The 20,466-nt window shown below is 49.6% G+C and overlaps 3 protein-coding genes across 10 annotated transcripts in view; 1 reads left to right on the top strand and 2 right to left on the bottom strand.

Moving 5' to 3' along the window:
• Positions 1-901: 901 nt before the first annotated feature.
• GLTP (glycolipid transfer protein) lies at positions 902-4,073 on the bottom strand. The gene is made up of 5 exons (XM_013298443.3): positions 3,904-4,073; positions 2,973-3,034; positions 2,526-2,659; positions 2,065-2,215; positions 902-1,691 (listed from the first exon to the last, which is right to left on the bottom strand). Exons 1-5 carry the CDS (start codon positions 4,004-4,006, stop codon positions 1,509-1,511), a joined length of 633 nt encoding a protein of 210 aa, XP_013153897.1. The 5' UTR covers positions 4,007-4,073; the 3' UTR covers positions 902-1,508.
• A 957-nt stretch (positions 4,074-5,030) lies between these two features.
• TCHP (trichoplein keratin filament binding) lies at positions 5,031-12,221 on the top strand. Its single transcript, XM_055797886.1, is given in 13 exon segments — positions 5,031-5,253; positions 5,677-5,734; positions 5,736-5,879; positions 6,137-6,193; positions 6,733-6,801; positions 7,574-7,747; positions 8,232-8,344; positions 8,655-8,721; positions 8,987-9,159; positions 10,148-10,229; positions 10,468-10,653; positions 10,744-10,887; positions 11,601-12,221. Coding segments are annotated over 13 exon segments (1,479 nt in total). The 5' UTR covers positions 5,031-5,074; the 3' UTR covers positions 11,634-12,221.
• A 238-nt stretch (positions 12,222-12,459) lies between these two features.
• GIT2 (GIT ArfGAP 2) overlaps positions 12,460-20,466 on the bottom strand; it is a 34,052-nt gene continuing 26,045 nt past the window's right edge. For all 8 annotated transcript variants that reach the window (XM_055797879.1, XM_055797877.1, XM_055797881.1 and 5 more), the window contains 2 exons: positions 16,119-16,182; positions 12,460-15,245 (listed from right to left, as the gene is read on the bottom strand). In XM_055797879.1, the coding sequence (XP_055653854.1) occupies positions 15,033-15,245; positions 16,119-16,182 (277 nt within the window). In that variant the 3' untranslated portion in view covers positions 12,460-15,032. The remainder of the gene's footprint in view (positions 15,246-16,118; positions 16,183-20,466) is intronic.

Below are 20,466 nucleotides of genomic sequence, written 5' to 3'. Positions count from 1 at the left end.
GCGGGACCGGCCCCCGCCCGCCCCCGCCCGGCCCTGGCCCCGACCCCGGCACCGCCCGGGCCCCCCAGACACCCCCCTGACGCAGCCCCCCCGGCACAGCCCCCCAAACACCCTCCCTAAAACAGCCCCCCAGGCACAGCCCCTGAAAAACACCCTCCCTGGAACAACCTGTCCAAGGAACAACCCTGAAGCACCCTCTGCAAAACAAGCCCCAAAATACCCTCCCTAAAACAGCTCCCCCCCAGGAACAACCCCCTGAAACAAGTCCCAAAATACCCTCCCTAAACCAGCCCCCCCAGGAACAACCCCCCGAAACAAGCCCCAAAGTACCCTCCCTAAAACAGACCCCCCCCAGAAACAACCCCCTGAAACCAGCCCCAAGGTACCCTCCCTAAACCAGCCCTCCAAAACAGCCCTCACAAGGAACAGCTCCAAAACCTCTCCCATAACCAGCCCCCCTGGGCACAGCTCCCCAAAACACCCTCCCTGAAACAGGCCCCCTCCAGGAATAGCCCTGAAAACCCTCAGCAGAACAGCCCCCTGAAACACCCTCCCCAAAAGAGCCCCCCAGGAACAACCCCCCAAAACACCCTCCCTGAAACAAGCCCCCCAGGAACAACAACCCTGAAACAGCCCCAAAAAACTCTACTGAAAACAGCTCCCCCAGGAAAAGGCCCCCCACCCTCCCTCCCTGAACCAGCCCCCCTCAGGAACAAGCCCTGCACATCCTCCCTGAAACAGCCCCCAAAACTTTTGCAAACAGCCAGCCTAGGCACAGCCCCCCCCCCAAAAAACCCTCCCTGAAACAGAACCCCCAGGAACAACCCCAAAACACCCTCCCCAGAGTAGCCCGTCCAAGGAACAGCCCCGAAACAGCCACCCAAGATGAGATTACGTGAGTTTTTATTAAATTTTGCTTCCCCGCCCCACCAGCACGGGGCTTGGCAGTACCGTAAGGCAGTCGGTTAATAAGGCAACATGTGTGTGTCCCCCGAACCCCACATTGGGAAGGTCCTGGCAGCAGGGGCTCACTCCCATGGAGGAGCTGGGGTCACCTGGGAAAGTCATCAGCTCCTCCGTCACGGGTGCCGCTGGCATCATTCGGGAAGTTTCTCCCCCGGCTGCCCGTCGTCGGCACGCAGTGGGTACCGGTGCCATCTGAGAGCCGGGGCAGAGCCAAGGCAGCATTGGTGGGATGCTGCTGCCAGTCACGCTTCACTCCCCGTACCACGGCAGAAGGACTAGAAACACTTGTTTTTCCTCTTTAGTACAAAAGCTTGGGAAATCCTACGACGGCATGGTGTACAATTGGTTTTATTGCCATATTCTCAATAGAAAATTATATATATATTATTATATATTTTTTTTTTAGAAAACAGGTTATCCACTGCAGATCCAGACAAGAATCAGTCACCTGACAGCCGGGAGTTGCCCGGGCTGCCTCAGTGATTAAGACACAGGTAGCACCCATCACACCTTATTTAAGCCCTGCCAGTCCCGTGTGAGCCTCAGGCTTTGTAGCTCAGCTCGGCGTTCATCTTCGTGTACATCTCATAAATTGCATCCAGAATGGGGGTGACCCTCGAGAGAAACTGATGAATCTTCTCTATGCTTTCTTCCTCTTTGACTTCTTTACCCTTCTCTAATGCCTTCAGCAAATCTGATTTGTATGGAAGAGCGTAGACTGAGCCCTATAAAAGAGGGGAAGAAGCTGTAAGGCTCCCGCAGACACAAAGCTCTCCCCACGTGGCATGCAGGACCCTAGTCTGAGTTGTTCCCCTATGTCTCCGAGCATTCGGAGACCCTGCAGCATCATTCACGAATGCCACAGGGTCTCTGGATGCTCGGAGACACCTGGGAACAATCTTGGGTATGGTGGCTGGACCCCTGGAGAAGCAGGGATGCACAGAGAGGGTCCCCTGGGAATACTGCTCCGAATAAATCAGCAGCTTCCCATGTTTCCAAGCCCTTATTCCCCTAAAGCGCATCACTTCTCGGGGCAGCTAACGGAGCAGCTGGGCTTAAAGAAAAGCTGCTTTCCTCTGTGGGGATGCAAACTCTCACCATGAAGAGCTTCTGCAGCACCCAGCCATGGTACTTCTTCAGCGCAATCTCGTAAGCCTTCATGGCATTCACTCGGATGAGGTTCGGATGCTCCTCATCCTGCTCACCATCGGAGATGCTCTGCAGCAACACCAGCATGAACTTCAGGCCCCTGTGAGAAGAGCGGAGGTGTTGGGGTGGGAAAGGGGATGCTGCTAGGCATCCCCTGTCCTGGCACATCCAGCCCCCCAAAAAACTCACCGCCCTGGCAGCATACCCCCCCTCGCAGAGCTGATGCCTGTCCCTGCATGTTCCTCCCCACGCAGCCAGCGTGCCGGGCTGTGCTCCCCAAACCGCAACACCTCACGCTGCTCCAGCCAGCCCCAGCCCGAAGGGAGACCCACGGTCCCCGCAGCAGACTCCAACCAGCATTCCAACATGCCGGGACACAGCCTGGAGCAGCACCCAACGCCGTGAATCACCTTTTCAACCACATCAGCGCCAGCGTCGCGCCTGTCTTGGGCCAGGCTGAGCCGTGCATCTCCTTCTCCACCTCCAGGATGTTCTGCAGAGTTTTGAACTTGGCAGGGTTGGAGTCATAAACCGCCCGGATTTTCTGAGGGCAGAGGAGGGAGGTTGGCTCCCAGGAGGTGCTGGGCAGAGCAGCAGCGGGTGGCACCGGAGAGCAGCCAGGCTGGTGCTCACCACTGCGGCGTGGGGAAACGTCGTGGTGCCTGCAGTGAGCACCGTGGCTGCTAAAGGGTGCTTTTGCCAGGGAGCCCTTTAACAAACACAGGTGACCCAGCCGAGCCGCTGCTGAGCCCAAAAGCCCCCACGGGAAGCAAAACCCCAAAGGTTTTGCCTCTCCAGTCCCACAGCATCTCTGCCCAGGGGTTCACCCCCCCAAGCCCTCCTGCACCCCTTCCTACCTTGATATTTCCAGTCAGGTCTGCTTTGACGGGTGAGTAGACAATGGGAGCCCCCAGGCAATCTGTGGAAACACAGAGGGAGGACAATTAACAATCAGGGGACACAGGAGACACCCCAAAGTGCTGTGCCATAACCAACAAGCTTCACCTTAACCCCAGCCAAGACGTGCCAGCTCCTCAGGCATTGCACATGACCAGGACGGCCATGCCTCCCGCTGTGGCCTCACCAGTGACCCTCCGACCCCTGGCTCCGGGACAGGACCCTGGTGCCATGCTCTGAAGCAGCACGCCGGGCACAAGAACACTCTCTGCCCGGCAGGCAGCCCCGTGTCCTGCCCGGCGAGTCCTGCCGGGAGCCGTCACACAATAGGCAACATTGTGGAGGGCAGCGGCCGGCGTGCCATGAGGGCAGTCATGCCGGCACACACCCACGGCCCCGACACGGGCTGAACGGCCACGGGTGGGATCCACGGGAGCTGCCTGCCCGGTGCCGTGCCTCCGGCCGGGGTGTACCAGGAGAAGGCGGCCAGGCTCAGCTGTGGTGGTGGCTCTGCCAGGGCGTGGGGCCCCCGGGACGGTGGGACGTTTCCCAGTGGAGCTGCTCGGCGGGTTTGACGGGACCGTGATGCAACCCCGGCCCCGCCAGGCTGCTTCCCCGGGGGGTACCAGGCACCGGGAGCAGCTTGAGCCCGGGGTGAGCATCTACCGGGGGGTTGTTGGGTGGTCACACGCGGCCCAGAACGGGGGGAGCCCCAGGAGCAAGCACCCAGGACCTGGGGGGCACTCAGGACCCGGGGAGAGGCTACCTGGGCCGGCAGGGCCCGAGGGCCCTCTGCTCGCACCTGGCCACAGCTGGGCGCGGCGGCGGGACCAGTCCCCAGTCGGGCCCTGCCGTAGCTCCCGCTCCCGCAGACGGCCGGCCCGGGCTCACCGAAGAATGGCGGCAGGTGCGCCACGGCCTCCAGGAAGGGCAGCGTCTCGATCTGCTTGTCGGCCGGCAGCGGCTTGAACTCGTGCTCCAGCAGCAACGCCATGGCCCGGCCCCGGCTCCGGCTCCGCACCGGCTCCGCACCGGCCCCGCCGCCCAACCCGGCAGCGCGCTGCCCCGCCCCCGCCGCTCCAACCAATAGCCGCGCACCGCCCCCTACCCACCTGCCAATCGGGGAGTGGGGGCGTGGACTAATAGGCGTGGGCAACGCGAGGGGCGGGGTCATGTTGTGCTCGGAGCTCCCGGGCCGCTGTCGGCGGCGGCCGGGCTGACCTCCCCCGCGCTGCTCACTGCTCCCCCCTCGGCCCGGTTCAGCCTCCCACTGCGGGCCCGGCCCGGCCCGATTCAGTTCAGTTCAGCCCAGCCCCGCCCCCCACTGCGGGCCCGGCCCGGTGAGCACTGCCCGCGGGCCCTGCCGGGGCACCGGGACGCACGCACTCACACCCCAGAGCGTCCCCCGCCGGGGTTGTTTACGCCACCTGTTTACCTGCCCTGGCCGGGCGCCGCCTCCCGTTAATTATTTAAGGCCGATAAATTTTTTCACGGGGAGCAGGGGCTCAGTGAGGCGGAGGCGATTCATTTCACACACCCGGGCGATAGGGCGGGCGGGAACCTGACACCGACTCCCGGGGGGGCTGGGGGCGGAGGAAGGCCCAGCTGCCCGCGTAGGGGGGACATTTACTGGTGACAGGGCGCTAAACCCGGTGTTCTTACCGGTTAGACTGGAAGAACCGGTGGCGGGGCGATAGCGATCTGTGGCTGGGCGCCGGCACAGGTGGGAACCGGCCCCCCCCTCCCCCCCCGAGCCGGTGCCCGGCCCCGGTGTGGCCCGGGTGAGCCTGGGCCGGTGCCGCTGCTAAGGGCGGCAGAGATAGCGCCAAACTTTGACCCACCTGAAATATTTACAGCGCCATAAATCCCCCGGCTGCCGTGAGCGTTAGCGCGGCGGGGCGCGGAGGTACCGCCGGGAGGCAGCCCCCCCCGCCCCCCCCCCCCCCGCGCTGCGAGCGGCCGCTGCGCCGTTCTCGCGAAGCGCGTCGCGGCGTGTCCCTCGGCGGCGCCCGTAGCGTTGCCATGGCACCGGGCGGCCGCCGTTGGAACTGGGGGGCCAGCGATGGCGCTGAGGTGGGCGGCGCGGGGCCGGGCCCCGGAGCAACGGGCGGCCGAGCGGCGGCGGGAGCTGGAGGCGCGGAGCCGGCAGCAGTGGGAGCTGGCCAGCCGCTCCTTCGTCCGGGCCGCCATTTGCTGCGCCAGGCAGGCGCGGTGGAGCGCGCCGCGTGCCCTCCCGCCCAGGTACGGGCCGGGCCCTGGGGGGCCGTGGGGGGAGGCCGGGCCGGGCCCCGGGGGGCCGCGGCTGGGGGGAGGCCGCGGCTGGGGGGAGGCCGCGGTTGGGGGGAGGCCGCGCCGGGCCCCGGGAGACCGGGGTTGAATGGTGGGGCCTGGCCCCGGGAGGCTGGGGTTTTGGGGGGGGCGGGCCGGGGTTGGGAGAGCCGGACCCTGGGAGGCCGGGGTTGGATGGGGGGGCTGCTCCCGGGAGGCCAGGCCTGGTCCCGGGACGCCGGGGTTGGGGGGAGGCCACGGTTAGGGAGAGGCCGGGCCCCGGGAGGCTGGGGTTTCGGGGGGGCGGGCCGGGGTTGGGGGAGCCGGGCCCAGGTTGGATGATGGGGCCGGACCCCGGCAGGCGCTTCCCCCCCTGAGACGCCGGGTGTGTCGTAGCCCGGCGACGGTGCGGCGGGAGGCGGAGGAGGCGGCGGCGCGGCTGGAGCAGCGGCGGGGCGCGGCTGCGGCGGCTGCTCGGCGAGGAGCGGGAGGCGCTGGCAGCGGAGCTGCGGGAGCGGCGGGGCGGCGGCCCGGGGTCCGCGGGGATGCGGCAGCGGTGCGAGGAGCTGCGAGCCAGCCGGGAGGAGCGGAGGAGGACGGTGAGGAGAGCGGCGGGGCCCGTCAGCTCTGCCGGGACAGGCCCCACAGCCCGGGGCTTGTTCCCCATCTCCCAGCAGTGAGCTGGCCACGGCTGCTCCCTTGCTTTAGGTGTGCCGGTTGTACTCGGGGGGGGCTCAGCAGAAGACCCCACGCTGCGTTTTTCAGCACTGGTGCTCTTAACTAATGGCTGCTTTGGGAGGGTTTGGCGTGTGGGAGCTTTCTGTGGTCTGATAGAACCCAACTCTCATGTTTCCAGGTTGCTGAGCAGCTGCTGTACGAGCACTGGAAGAAAAACAACGCTGAGCTCCGTGAGGTGACGTTACTTTCTTTTTAGTCCCCTTTGCCTCGCACTTACTAAACCAGTTTTTAACTTGAAAAGCATCATATATCTGCTGTTGGCATACATCTTGGATCATGGCAATTGTCCCAAGTTCTTGTAGGCAAAAGGCAAAGAGTGAAATGGTTTAACTGTGAAAGAAGTCCTCCCAAAGCTGCTATTTTTTTAAATCAGTCAGAAGGCTGTTCTGGTGCAGAGCAGGTTTTCAGTGCCCATGATATAAATACTTCAGGTGCTTTTTAAATCTACCTGCTCATCCATGGTGCCCTAGCCGCCATAGCTCTTATTTTGGTGTCACTGTAGTGCTTCCCAGAACTGGTGTGTGACACTGACCCTCATCTTGGAGACCTGGTGGGCACCAAGGGCACCCAGAAATGTGCCCCTGCAGAGGCAGATCCTGTTTGGACTTCGGGGCTACAGCTGGACCAGATGCTGCTCCAGAAAGTCCAGTAAATCCTGGGGGGCAGGAGAGCCTTTAGCACTAATGGCAGTGCCACAACTGTTGTTGTCTACAGGTGGAGTCGGACCTGCACAGGAAGCATGTGACAGAGGCTTGGGGTGAGCAGCTAATCCAAAAAGCCAAGGTATGCTGGTGTAGCCCAGGTGTTACGGGTCACTAGGGCCAGCTCCTGAAACGCATGAATATGTAGAAGTCTGTTTTGACCTGGCTGGCAGCCAGCCTGCTTTTCTGTACAGGCATAGCTCGAATGTGGAAGGAATAGGAACTGGCTGTTTATTCATTTCCTCGTATCAGTCTTGAAGCAAATAATGAGATCACCGTGCTCATGCACGTGATGGGGAGTTCCAGTGTCCACAGAATGACTGGAGCTAACAGGAAGGATGCTTTTTAACGAAGCCACGGGGTACACGCTATCTGCCTCTTAGAAAATCCAGTGCTGTCGGCTGTGGGATTCAGTGTGGCACTGGGCGCTCGTCTAACTGATGGTGAACTGCAGTGCAGAGCCAGTGCAAAGCTGCAAGAGCTCACTATTGAATATTCATGTACTAGATATGGGAATACAGCGATTTTGGTGTGAAAGAATAATAAAGGCCTTCAAATACACATTTCAGAGTTAACTAAAACAATCATCTAGGTTGTAATAGGAAAATCTGTATTTGTGAGACCACCTGTGCTTAGCATCACATCTGTGCAGGGTCCTGTGTAGAGACTGATGGCCATTTCCAGGCAATGGTCAATTTTGTTTTGTCCTTGTGCTCCTTCCTAGCACGTTTTGTTCCGTGTTTTCCCAATTCATGTCAGCTGGCAGGCGTTTGATTTATGGTTTTCCTGAGCCAGAGGCTGTTTCTTTGCATTAGCCTAACCTTAAATGCTGTGTTTTCTTTTGGTTTGGAAAGCAAGAAGCAACTGAACTTGAAGAGAAAAAACGTTATGAAAATCAATATGAACGTGCACGAAGGGAAGCGCTGGAAAGAATGAGCCAAGAGAAAGAGAAGCGTCGGCTGGAAGAGAAGAAGCAAGCGGAGATGTTGCTTCAACAAATAGAAGAACTGAAATTACAGGAGACAGAGGTAATCTTTAGTTTCTCCTCATTTGAGAAGAAAATTAATTATTTCACTTGGAAGTACAGCAACACTGACCTGACCTCTTCCCTCTAGATTTCTGCTAGGTTAAACCTGGAACAAAGTTAGCTGTGACATAATTTATGTTAGTATTGTAGACCCCTCCCCTGAACACTGGTGTATTAACTGAATTCTGTTGCTCCTCTGGAAACGTGAGCACCCCTTTGTGCATCACCAGATGAGAGACAGATTTGTAGAAACTTCTGAGTGTGACAAGTTCAGGTCCAAGGCTTTGTCAGCTGGAGCTCCTCACAGTGTGCCTTGTGCTGTGAGCCACCGAGACACAAATGAAATTAATGTGGAATATTTACTGCAGTGAGGATTTTGACTCTTGCAGAGGAGCAGAATGGGGTGCAAACTCTGGTACAAACATGCTTTCTGGGATGTCCTAGGTCTCTGACAAGACTCTTTCTTTGTTGTTGTTTTATTTCAGGCAAAAAAGCTGAAAAAAGAGCAAGAGAATTTATTAAAGCAGCAGTGGGAGCTGGAGAACTTGGAGGAAGAAAGGAAACAAATGGAAGAGCGCCAGAAGAAGAAAGAGCTTGGGTATGAGATCGGGTATAGCTTGTTTCCACAGGGCTTGGTTAGAACCTGTTCCTGTATCTGCCATAGTACTTGTGGCACAAGGAGATAGTTCAGATAGCAGCACTGGGCTGTAAATGTTTGGGTTTTGATGGAAGTGCCCAGAACAGCCAATGAGCAAGCTCATTGGTGCTGTTACTTCTTTTTGTTCGTGTTAGTGGTAGCAAGTACCTCTGTTGCCTGTAAGTTCCATTGTCATAGATGTACCTTCTGCTGGTGTATAATAACTTAGGGCTTTGGAGTCAGTTTGAATGTTTTCTTTTTTCTCCTTCAGTCGCTTTTTGAGGCATCAGTGCCATGCCCAGTTAAAAAGACGAGCTCAGCAGATACAGGAGGAGCTGGTAAGAGAAAGTACCCCTTGATTTATACGTTACAGATACTGTGCGCTGAAAAAACTTGGTCTTTGTGTTTCATTTATGTGCCTGCCTCATGTGCCAGCTTGTGAACGGGGCTGGAGCAAAGGGACCATGAGGAAGCCAGCAGACTGAGTGTCTTGCTGAGCACGCACTCGACACTGTCACCAGTAATTTGTAGAGTAGCCCTCCACTCAGGCTGGATAGTTGCTAATCTTGCTGAATAGTTCTTAATCTTGTGTTTTTTCTCAAGGAGATAGACAGGCAAATCTTGTTAGCCCTCCTCGAGAAAGAAGATGAGGATCAGCACCGCCAGTCTGCGCGACGAGAACGAGCTATTGCAGATGTCGCATGGATGAAACACGTCATTGAGGAACAGCTCCAGTTAGAAAAACAGAGGGAAGCAGAGCTACAGACTTTCTTCAGGTGGGTCTGCCCACTTCTGAACATCATCTAAAGAGACCACATGCGCTGAGTGTTCCTGCCTGGTTGGCAGAGCTCCATTTGTGTTTGTTAAATCTGAGTGGGCATTAGGAAGCATTGACTGCTTGGCCTTGCAGTTCTGGAAATGCTGCAGTAGAAGTGAGCTCTGCCCCTTCAGTCCATGTGCAGAGTACCATGATAGGTGCTCAGCCTGCCACCACAGACAGACCTGAAGCTTTTCGGCCAGGGCAGAATCAAAATCTGAGGCTGTTTTTCAACTACCTCAGCCCAAGATCTAGTCCATAATTTGTTGCATTAGCTCTAATGCAACAGCTTCAGTAACAAAAAAAAAGGTAGTAATACAAAGATGGCAAGAAAGACCTTTTAGTTCCAGCTACTTTGTAACCAACTTTCAATGATTCCGCATTACTGACGCGGAAGGGTTTAGTTTAGTGACTCCAAAACCTGCGGTTTCCTTCTGTGTCTGGGGCCTGTATGTAGATAAAATCTGCCTCAGGTTCCTCATTCAGGTTCAACTTATGCTCTCCCCAGCGCAGAGAGCATCTAGGTTGGTGACAGGACGGTGCATGCTACCATCAAGTTTTAGTTCAAAGGTTTTGTTGCAGAGGAAAGATTTGCAAAGTTTTCAGCTTTTCCAGCAAAACCCTAAACTACCAATTGCCTGCGTGAAGTAATAGCCTTGTTAAGAGGCAGGCTTCCTCCCAAGGCTCTGCCGTGGGTGTGGCAGATTGGTGCATCCAAGAAGTGCTGCTGCAAACCAGCATTTCCTTCAGTGAGTCACCTTCTGCTCTTTGGTAATGGGGAGATCAGAGCAGTTCTCTGAAATAAGCACCGGTGGGGCAGACACACTAGCTGCCGGCCATCAAATCTGAAGAGAAACGCAAGTGCTTCTCTGAAGCGCAGGGTAGCTCACCTATGCCCATGGAGTATACAGGGGGGTTTTAAACTATATTCTTCCTCTCTCCTTTAGAGAAGAAGCTAAAAAAGTGTGGGAGAAAAGGGAAGAAGAATGGGGAAGAGAGAAGGCAGCCAGAGACCGCCTGATGAATGAGGTGATGACCTTTTTTGATTAGGTGCCTCTCTTGGTTCGATGAAGCCCTTGTTCCAGCTGTAACCCTCCACCCTCCAGAGGGTTACAGCCTTCAGCAACCAGGGCAGAATTTTTTCTGCTTGTCTGATGCGTTTTCTGAGAACAGTTTAACCATCTGCACTGAGTTTTCCCCAGTTTTGCTTCTGAGGCTGGCCCCTTTCTTGACTTAATGTCTCCTTTAATCCTCTCGCTTCACAAAGGTCCTTGCAGGCAGACAGCGCCAGCTCCAAGAGAAGATGGCGTTAAACAGACGAGCCCAAGAAGAGTCTATAAAGTATAGAGAGCAGCTGATTAAAGAACTTGAAGAGGCAAAAGAACTGATTAGGCGAGAGAAGGAGCAGGAGGAGGAACTGAAGACAGCCTGCAGGCAGGAGTTGGAGGCGCAGGTATGGCACGCTTTCCAGATGTGCACCCAGCTGTTGAACAGTGGTCTGTGTCTGATCTTGCTGTAACAGCCCTGTCTTCTCTGTGCTCAGATGACAGAACGCCACCTACAAGAACAGGAGGAGGAGCGGTGCCGGAGGGAGGAGGAAGAAGAGGAGAGATCAGCCAGGCAGCGCTATGAGGAGTTAGTGCGGCAGGAGGCCAAGCGCATGGCTGAGCAAGGCTATCGCAGCAGGGTAGGTACCGGCAGTAAGGGGAAGCCTGTACATCTGGCACACCCCGACATGCGAGCTCAGGGAGGAGGAGGGCAGCGGCATCACCCAAACACAATTCTCAGTGTTTCTAATCTGCACCTTAGTTGCCACACAGCACTTGGGCAGAACACTGGGCCTTCCTGCCACGGTGCCATTTCTAACAGAGGTCTGCAGTTCTTACGAAGTGCTTTTCTCTTTTGCCGATATGGATGCTTTAGGTCCGAATTTCTAAATAATTTTTGAGGCAGACATGTTGCTACTGCCTCAGATGTTATTCCAATAATTTTCAGCATGATCAGCTGCATTCATGCAGTTGGTACAGTGCATCTCAGCTGCCCAATGTCTTTCCATCTTCTGTTGTGCTTTGTCTAGCTCTAAAAATGAAGATTAATTTGGGTAACCCTACCTAAACCACCTGCCCAGCCAATTGTATTTTGCATACTAAAATACAGGCTACTCTACAGAGTCGCTCGCACATCTGTCATTTATTAGACGGTAGCTACTAAAGTCAGGGAAGGCTGGAAGGAGGTTGTTACTGCCTTAAAGTATCAACTCTTAAACATTACTGATGCCTTTTCTTGGAAGATACTCTGACCTTAGCAAAGTACCCCCCTTTGCATGCTGAATAGCAGGTCTAGGGAAGTTTAATTCTAGAGCCCGTAACGCTGTTACTGTCTTTGTTTTGACCCTGTTAGCTCTACAGTTACCCAAAGGCAGCATGGACCTGAGGATTCTTGTCCTTTGCACCTGAGGAAGGAGCACTAAATGCAGTTGCAGACTACAGAAAGAAAACTTTTGAAGAGTCAAGGAACTCTTGAAATTAATGGTGGCTTTGGAATAGTCTACAACAATGCCAAGACGCAACAGTGCATTTCTGAAAATAGTTAGCTGTGGCCCAGCTGAACGCAAGAGCAAATTTCTACTGGCTGCGAGACCGTGGAGGTATGAGCATCCTTGGAGGACTGCATTGCTTCACTTTCTCCATGTTCAGGAGTTGTGATGTATTTCAGTACATGCTACGCTGGGGCAACACAGCAAATACATGAGACCTTTGGATCTAAATCAGGAAAGAATCTGTGCCTCCTGTGGAACACAAACTATAAACTGCTCTGCACTGCATTTGCTACTTAAATGTCAGCCTCCCACCTCTGAGAAGGTGGCTTTTAGGAGTCAATCCATAATGCACACTGCACTGGATAGGTGACGTGCTGCAGCAGTAATTCTTAACATGTCCAGTTCCTCTCCATAAGGTGCTGAAGACTTCATTAAATGTTGTTTTTCACTTGTTTCATAAATAATAATTGCAACCTGCACAACCATTTGTTTCTTTACATAAGCAGTGTGCAACAAGAGGAGGGAGGGGGAGTTTTAGTTGATGACTGCACTTGATTCCTTGCTATTATCATCAGCAACTGCAGCTTAAAGTCAGTCCATGTGCTTTAGCTGGTGTGTCGGACAGGTCCCATCTCAGCACCGCGTGCTTTACTTGACTATAAAAGAAAAGATCTAGGAAAAAGTTTCCAGAGTACCAGCAGTCAAATAAGCCCAAGTAACTTCCCATACCAAAAGGGTTTTAGCATTTTATAGTAATACTGTAAACAAAAGATTAAGTCAAAATATTGTACAGACAGAATGACACTGATAAATACAAGTTTTGGAAAAAGGCAAAAAAATGTTTACTTTCCTATGCAGCATTTTGTAAAGAAAGAGCAAGTTTGTTTACAGGGGGAAAAAAGATGAGATCTAGGCATAAAAGGAAAACCCCACCTTTGTTATTTCAGGTGTTATAAAGCTACTGACCAGCACTGCTGTATGATCTGAGAGCTAGTCTATTTACTACTGTTCACTTCCACTCTTGGTTTTGAACCACTCTGCCCATTTACAAAAAGAGCTGATGCAGCACATCAGCATGTGCTCGGACCGTGTCCTGTTTCACTAAGAACATCAGAAAAATCACTTATCTTGTGCCACAGTCACTGTGGTTCTGGAGTGGTGATGCAGGAATGCTGTTTAAAGTAACAGAGTGGGAAATCAATTGTGGGTTGGCCTTGCTTTTATAGCTAAATGGTTGATTTCACAAAATCTGGAGCTAGCATAGCTGGAACAAGGGCTTGCTGTTACCAAAGTGTCCGTTTGTTTTGGTACAGAGGCAAGTTTAAACAACTGATAAAACATAACTCAGTGTTACCCTACTTTACCTGGTTTCCAAACTGTATTAAAGAAAAGCATACAGTGGTGTCCCGTTTACAAATACCATGTTCTGCCTTTCAATGATGCCAATTTAAGGAAGAGTTCCTAGAAGGTGATCAATGTATTTAATTGCCAGTAGCATAATTTTGAAGCAGGTTTTACAAGTGTCTTCTGTAGTTTTAATCCCAGCCTGTCTGTGTTCCTGTGAGTTGAGAGACAGTTCTGGAATTCAGAAATGCAGAAAGGAAATAAGAAACCCCACAAGGAAGAACATTAATTTACTGGGTTGTCATCTGCTCTCTCCATTCCTTTACTCCCTTAAACTTGCACTACTTTTCTGAAAGGGAGCTAATGACAACATAGAAGAATCCAACAGTGTTATGGGACTCTGTGTGTGTTTCTATGTATATATAAACACACACTGATTTGAGAAGGAACTAACCACTGAACTTTAGTTCGTTTGTTCACCTAAGGTTTTTCACCAGCAAACCTGGAAGAAGAGTTTATGGGTTTGGCAGACTACAGCCCTGTTTGGGGAAGAGCAGATAGCCATTTCTGACACAAACATTCCTGTCAAATAAACCTGCTTAATCAACCGCTGCCATGTCACAGCTCCTGCAGTTTCCTAACTTCGCTCTTGACTACAAGACCGCTCTAAAGTCTTGCTGTGGCCAGCTCCTTGAAAATGACAACACGCTTCCAAATGCAACACAGGCAGAGGCAAAAAAATAGCGATTTCCCCCCACCCCCATGGAATTTAAGACTCCCCCAAACCCTCTCATTTTTGAAATTACGGACTGACACATTTTTTGGAAGTTTTTTGCACTGTTATGCACATGAAAAAACCTGAAACACTGATGTTTTTTACCCATCTACCTTTCTGACAGGCAGCCTTGTGTGGGTTACTCCATACGTAGCTTGTAAAATTTTGAAAGATTTGCGTAAAACTTACTAGGTAGAAGAAATCTTTTCACATTTGGATATGTTGAGGTACAGAGGTTATATGATATGGCAGACGTAGCTGCTTTTGCACTGGCACTCTTCTAAATTCCTTTTTTGTATTTTTAATCATCACAGAATTTAGCGAAATTGCATCTTGAATTACTGAACAATGCTGCTACAAACAAGACTGTGCCTTGAAGATGACAAAAAATTCCGTAGGAAACTTAAGAATGAATTATTAAATTGGAAACAAAAGATAATATTTTAACCACTAATGCCCTAAAGTAACATCAAACATATATTAATGGCATAGTGACAACTAAAAGAAATAACTACTAAGCTTCAAATTCCTTCCAAAACAGGTAAAGTGACAAAGACCGTGTACAGTTACATGTAATAAGCTTCGATGCCCACAACTACCACTGTTTTAGCAGACTAAAAACATATTATTGCACAACAGTTGATATGGGAACAGATAATATTCGGCTTGTACTCCATTATCAGGACTACAACCTTCTTCCTGGTGGTTAGCAGTTATAATGCCAGAGCCTTCAGAGCCTGTTTCGCTGCAGGTTTCTCGGACAGCAGCATCACAGCACAGGAGGCTCCAGGACAGACAAACCAGAAGTGAGATTCTGCCCTCTGATACCTGCAGCTGACTTCAGCAGGAGTTTTGCAAGCAATATCTGAAAGCAGAACGTGGCCCCAAGGAAACATCTAGCAAGAGCTTGATACAACGCTGGTACGTGATATGGGCTCAATAGCTAATTGCAACATGCTATTATCTGTAACTAAACTGGCAACACAGGCACAAAATAAGGCAGTGGGTTAAATTAATCATAAAATTGTTAGAAAACATGCAAAAATAATACTGAGGTGTTTTTTTAAAAAAAAAGTTTCTTGCCCCTTTACTTTTTCTAATAAAAATTTGAATAGTTCCAACCTGTATTTGAAATCCAACCTTTAAAAAACAAGACTAAAAAGCCAAGTGCGACTCAGTTGTTGTTCTCTTTGGTTGTGATGGTAACCAGCTGTTTAGCAGCCTTGGCGATGTCGTAAGCGCACTGGATAACTTGCTGCGTGACCAGCTGGATGTCTGTCGTAGGGCACGTCTCCACGGGAAGGGTTTTTTTGCACTCGGATTGGAGTCTGTAGGCACTAGATGTCAGCAGACGCAAAGAAGTCCTTACCAGTTCAGATTTGGGTTTCTGGGAAAGGGAAGGAGAAGTTGAACTAGACAGAACAACAAAATCATTTCAGGGTCATTTTTAATTAGCTGGTACTGATGTTCTTTAATACGGGACATCTGCTGCTAGAGCCCAGCTTTCTGCACAGACTTCCCTGTGCTGTAGGAGACATTACAAGCCATCGCTGCTGCAGAGACGTGGGGTAGGGGTGGATGAAACATGTTCACGGAATTTCTCCTCCCTCATTCTCAGGGACATTTCAAACCGCTGCCAGGCAGCACACAGGGAATACTGCTTTGTGCTCTCTCATTTAGGAAGTTGTCATACAGATTTTCTAGTGCCCGTTTACTGCTACCCAGCCCATGTCCTGGCTGACATCAGGGTAAGGCATGCACAAAGCAATCTGTTCAGGCAGACACAACAGCACTAGATTTTCCTCGCAGTTTTGTAGAGGTAGATAAGACTTTATAAAAACTTAAACTCATGGACATTTCACTCCCTAAACTTGCTGTGAAGAAACCGGTCGCTTTGGTAGATGGGTAACAAATCTAAACATACCTGCAAGTAAGAAATCCAGGCAACAGCACTCAAAAGGGAGACTAGGGGGTGATGAGCCTAGCAAAATTTCCATATAACCACGTGACTCCTCAGGCTAGATGCAAGTAGCCTCCAGTTTTGGAGGAACTGCGTGCAATTCTGAAGAGTGTCAAGTTCAAGAGTAACGTTAAAGGCCTGGATTCACACATTAGCATGCTAATAAATACAAAGATGCAAGATGTGACAAAAACACCTAGTCATTTCTCCCTACCTTTGGCTTTTGGTTTTCATTTACCAAAGGGAAATCTACTAATAAGGAATGAGGCCAAAAACATCTTAATGCTGGAAGGTACTTACTTTTGGGAACAAGGCTGCCATTTCTGTTACTGCCACGTGTATTCTCTCGGAGCATGGTATATAGCTGCAAAAAGACAAAAGGTATTATTCATGATGTAAAGACTCCCTTTCCTCTTTCATTTTACTAGTCGGTGGCTATTATCCTAAAAATAACTGAGTAACAAACCCCCCATATGTATTCTAAAAATGTCATTGTAGGCTGCACTGAAGGCATCTGAAGTAGCTAGTGCAACCCACAATATGGTGACTGAATAGAGTCTCCTCAGCATTCCCCAGCATACTGCAGGCACAACGTGTATACAACTATGCAACTTCAGAAAAAGCAAGAACTTCAGAAATAATTTTGCATTATTGGTTAAGTTTTCATTATTCTTCAAAGTTTGTTTAAAGGAATAACTGTCCACACCTATAATACCAAACATTGTCAGAAAACGTAATTTTTTAATGCAATTATGGAAACACGTCTGTGAATATTAATCACACATTAATTCATACACACGCATTCCCTAGCCTCCCCCCCTGCCCAACTACTCAAATGCTAGAATTCATCTCCAAGTTGTACAGAAAACTGCTCAGCTCGTTCTGTTTGGTGTATGCACGATGACATATTATTATGTGTGGGACAGCATGCTCAAGCACACTGGTTCATGTAAGTCAGGCACAAAGTAAGATTCTGCAGCTTGCAAATATTTAAACAGAATCTAGTGATACAGAGGTGCTTTGGAAAAAAAAGCAACTTTTTTTTTTTCCCCTCAGTGCAGTGTTGATGATCAAAAGCAGATTAAAAACCCCCACTTTGTATGTGGGATTCTAAATAAGTAGATTAACTTGCTGCCATTTTGGGACAATCGCTATGCATTTGTTTTGAAAGAGCTTTCTCTGTACAGCAAGGCTATAAAATCAGACTACTAAAAGAAAAGTTTTTAAACTGCTAAGGATCTAAGCAGCTGAAGATATCTAGTGATCTCAGAAGCACAGCTGAAAAAAACCAAGGGTGTTTCAATGGATTTTATGTTTCAGAGTTGAATTCTGTCCATCCAAACTTAAAAGTAATTTGACAGTCAAGAGTTGGTATTTATAGGACTGTCTTGTCTACACCTCTAAAGTAACGCAATTTTTCTGCACTACTTTTCCATGTGCAAGTTGAAGTAGAAACCTTTAAATAAACCACTTTGTACCTAAGTTACCAAAAAAACCTATGTTCAAAACACTTAGCAAGACCTGAAGTCTGACCTCTGTAAGCTTTTCACCCATCAGTTCTCAGCCACTCTGAGCAATCCCTGTAACAAACATGCCTCTCTGGGTCAGCAGCCAGGCTGGAAGCTTTTGTTTGCTGCAGAGGTGCATGCTGAGGACACACCTGGGTTCCAAGGAGATTTATTTACATCTTTGTATCAGTTCATTATCAGTTGAAGCCAGGAATGCAGCATCATGCATATATTTCCTTTTTCTCATTTCACAAACTGGAAGGCTAGACACCTACTGAGAATGGGGCATGCCAAACTTTCAGTACATAATTCATACCTCGCTGTTTTGGTTAAGTTTAACTAAAGGTAAAACATCACATGAAGGTAACTTAACACCAAGATGCCTTCTTGGATTAATTTATATGCAGTAAACAGACAATGCACAATTCTTATACAGCAGCTTACAGATACATGCATCTCCAAACTACTTTCAGTGTGTGAGTTTTAGGTGGAATATTCAGTAATTCTGCTGAGTTAGCTAATTGGCAGATTTGGTCCTCATAGATTTCACTCCTGATTTATACCAAATGAAAATGGGTCTGTTCAAAATAGACCTTGAAGCTATTTACCATAAGCTGCTGTGAAGTGCTGTGTTAGTGTGGTCTGTCAAAAATCTGTTTTCAAAAGACTCCTTTTTATGCTTCAAAAGCTCAATTTTAGCATAAGTTAGTTAACATGATTCAATCTTAAGCAAGAAAATCTCAAAAATCACAAAGCAACAGCATTCGAGAAAAGTATTCAGCATCTGTAGATTATGGTAGATCATTGCCCTTTCAAGCAAAAAGAAACCCCAACCCTGGTTATTATTTATGCAGTCATCTTGCAACACCAAAGGTGCAAAAGTAGGTCACTTGCAAATTCACTGAGAAAGACACAACACACTGGGGTCATTTTGGCAATGCAGGAAAATTGCTTTAAAAAGGAGTATTTCCCTTTGTCTCAAATCACAAGTTCTTCCAAATAAACTAGAAGTCAAGTCTTCCAAGTTCACTGTCATTCCCATTCTGCTACTGAGTTAACAATTAATTTGCTCCCTGAAAGCCACACTGAACAGTACTTTACCTCATTAAAAAGCCAGTTTGCTGATTAAACCCTTCACTAACAAGGCAGAGAAAGAGCCCTAAGAATAACTTGAATGAAAGAGACCAAGATTAATGACAGGTATTTCATAATATGTTCTCTAGGTTAGCTGCAAAGTTTACAGCGTGTCTTGGAGGAATGGCTTTATTTTATAGTCTAAACACTCACTGTAAGCTTGTGAAATAAGCTGTTGAGTTTACACACATTCCAGTAAGACATCAGGAAGACATTCAAGTAGTGACATCTTGGGGAAAAAAAATAATATTCCATCATTAGCAGTAACTTGTGGTAACCTCTTCCTCCAGTCCTGATATTCGTCACTGGCAATAACTCCTGGGGTTAGAACTTGGGAAGTTCCATTTCAAAGAACACCTCACTTATATTTCATTTTTATTTTAGACAGTAAATATTTTGGTCAGGTTGGAAGATACTATATAAACACACATCTTTTTTCATTGATTCAAGATACAAATGATCTCATTTGACACGCCAGCTGTATAAACAGTGGAGGGCCAAAGCTGTCAGGTGGGAGTGTTGTATGTTGGGAACCGTGAAACTTCTGCTCCTTTTGCAACAGAGCACAGAAGCAGCAACCACATGTTGTGCTGTTAGTTGTCATAATTTCATTTATCTCAGTGGACAACAAACAGAATAGAGACAGGAGAATCATTTACATTAGAGCCAGTTCCAGGCTGTGATTCCGTTCCCCATTAAATCAATACTGGGAGCTTTGACTGAACGGGTAATCCCACAGGTTCATAACGCGCTGTACTAGCTATCTGTGATTCCATCGTCCCCCAAAGCATTTCATGCATAGCCTTCCACGACCCCTGTGCAGATGGTGTGTGAGGGAAAGAGGCAGCAGAGAGAAAGAGAAAGGACACTGTGCCTGGGAGGCAGGGACAGAGGCCAGAGTACCAGGAGGCAGGACCGGGCTGCTGGATGGTCAGAGGCTGCAGGGGAGCTCTCTCAGCCCAGGGAACCAGTGTGCTGAAGCAGCCGAGGCTATGTCTGAGCTTGAGCGTGCCCACACGCTCTAATGGTCTACTCGGCCAGTTGAGCACAGGAATAGAAACGGAAGAAAGCGAGGGGGGAAAAAAACAAAAAAGGAAGAAGGTGTTTCATTAATAGATGATATTCTTGCATCGTTTTACTATTCTCCAATTATCTATGCAGCGCATGATTTTTATCTACAGCGTTCCTAACACTAGCTTGGAAGATGTATTATTACAGCCCTAAGTATCTCATTTTGTTAAGGAAGTGTTCCCCTATTGCAAGAAGGGGATGGTGGAAGAAGCCTACTCTGTCTCCTGCGTGTCCTAGGCTGTGCAGCTCTCAGCCCACTGAGACAAAGCCAGGGAAAAGGAAAATGAGGAACAGCGGCTTCATAGTTCAGTGTTTTGCAAGACTATACTCACTGAAGTACTGGCAAACACCCCACTCCACACATGGTACAGAAAAGAAAATAAAAAAGAATGTAACAGGTTGTTTAAAATTATATTCAATTTAACAGTGAAAGCTAGGTACACTGCATTGTTTCTTTCAATGATTTTTTTAAAAAAAGTATAATTCAAATACTAAAAACTATGATAGACATAAAACCTAAACTCATTTAAGACTTCTCCATGAGAAACCAGCAATGAGAGATTGCAGTGGAAAAGGTTATGGACAAGGGCAACCAGCTCAGCACAAACACGTTAGAACTCGCCATTTGGCATGAGGAGAGGCTGTGCACTGTCCTTCTAAAAATAGAAAAGTACAAGAAGGAAAAAACACAGAAGAGAATTGGCCTTATTGTTGTGCACTTTGCTCAGCAAGGCAGGAAGCGAGGGTTTAACATAAATCGCCAGCCACTTCTCACAGGCGAGGACAGGCACAGAACTTGGGGTGGGAGGCAGAACGAAAGACTTGCCGGTCTACAAGTTCAGATTTTCTGGAGACCAAAGGTGTCCCAGAGCCAAAACGTGTTCGTACCTGGGAAGATGTAACTCTTATTTAGTCTTCTAGAAGAGCTTTGCAGG

This window comes from Falco peregrinus, chromosome 2, assembly GCF_023634155.1.
Source record: "Falco peregrinus isolate bFalPer1 chromosome 2, bFalPer1.pri, whole genome shotgun sequence".
Lineage (NCBI taxonomy): Eukaryota > Metazoa > Chordata > Aves > Falconiformes > Falconidae > Falco > Falco peregrinus.
The sequence above is the reverse complement of the archived record's forward strand: the minus strand, read 5'-3'. Positions and strand labels throughout refer to the sequence as shown.

Coding starts and splice junctions, on each gene's coding strand:
- GLTP (XM_013298443.3), bottom strand. CDS start 4,006: ATGGCGTTGCTGCTGGAGCACGAGTTCAAGCCGCTGCCGGCCGACAAG. Junction 2,660..2,972: donor ACCTGACTGGAAATATCAAG/GTAGGAAGGGGT, acceptor CTCTGCCCTCAG/AAAATCCGGGCGGTTTATGA. Junction 1,692..2,064: donor TGCTGCAGAAGCTCTTCATG/GTGAGAGTTTGC, acceptor CCTCTTTTATAG/GGCTCAGTCTACGCTCTTCC.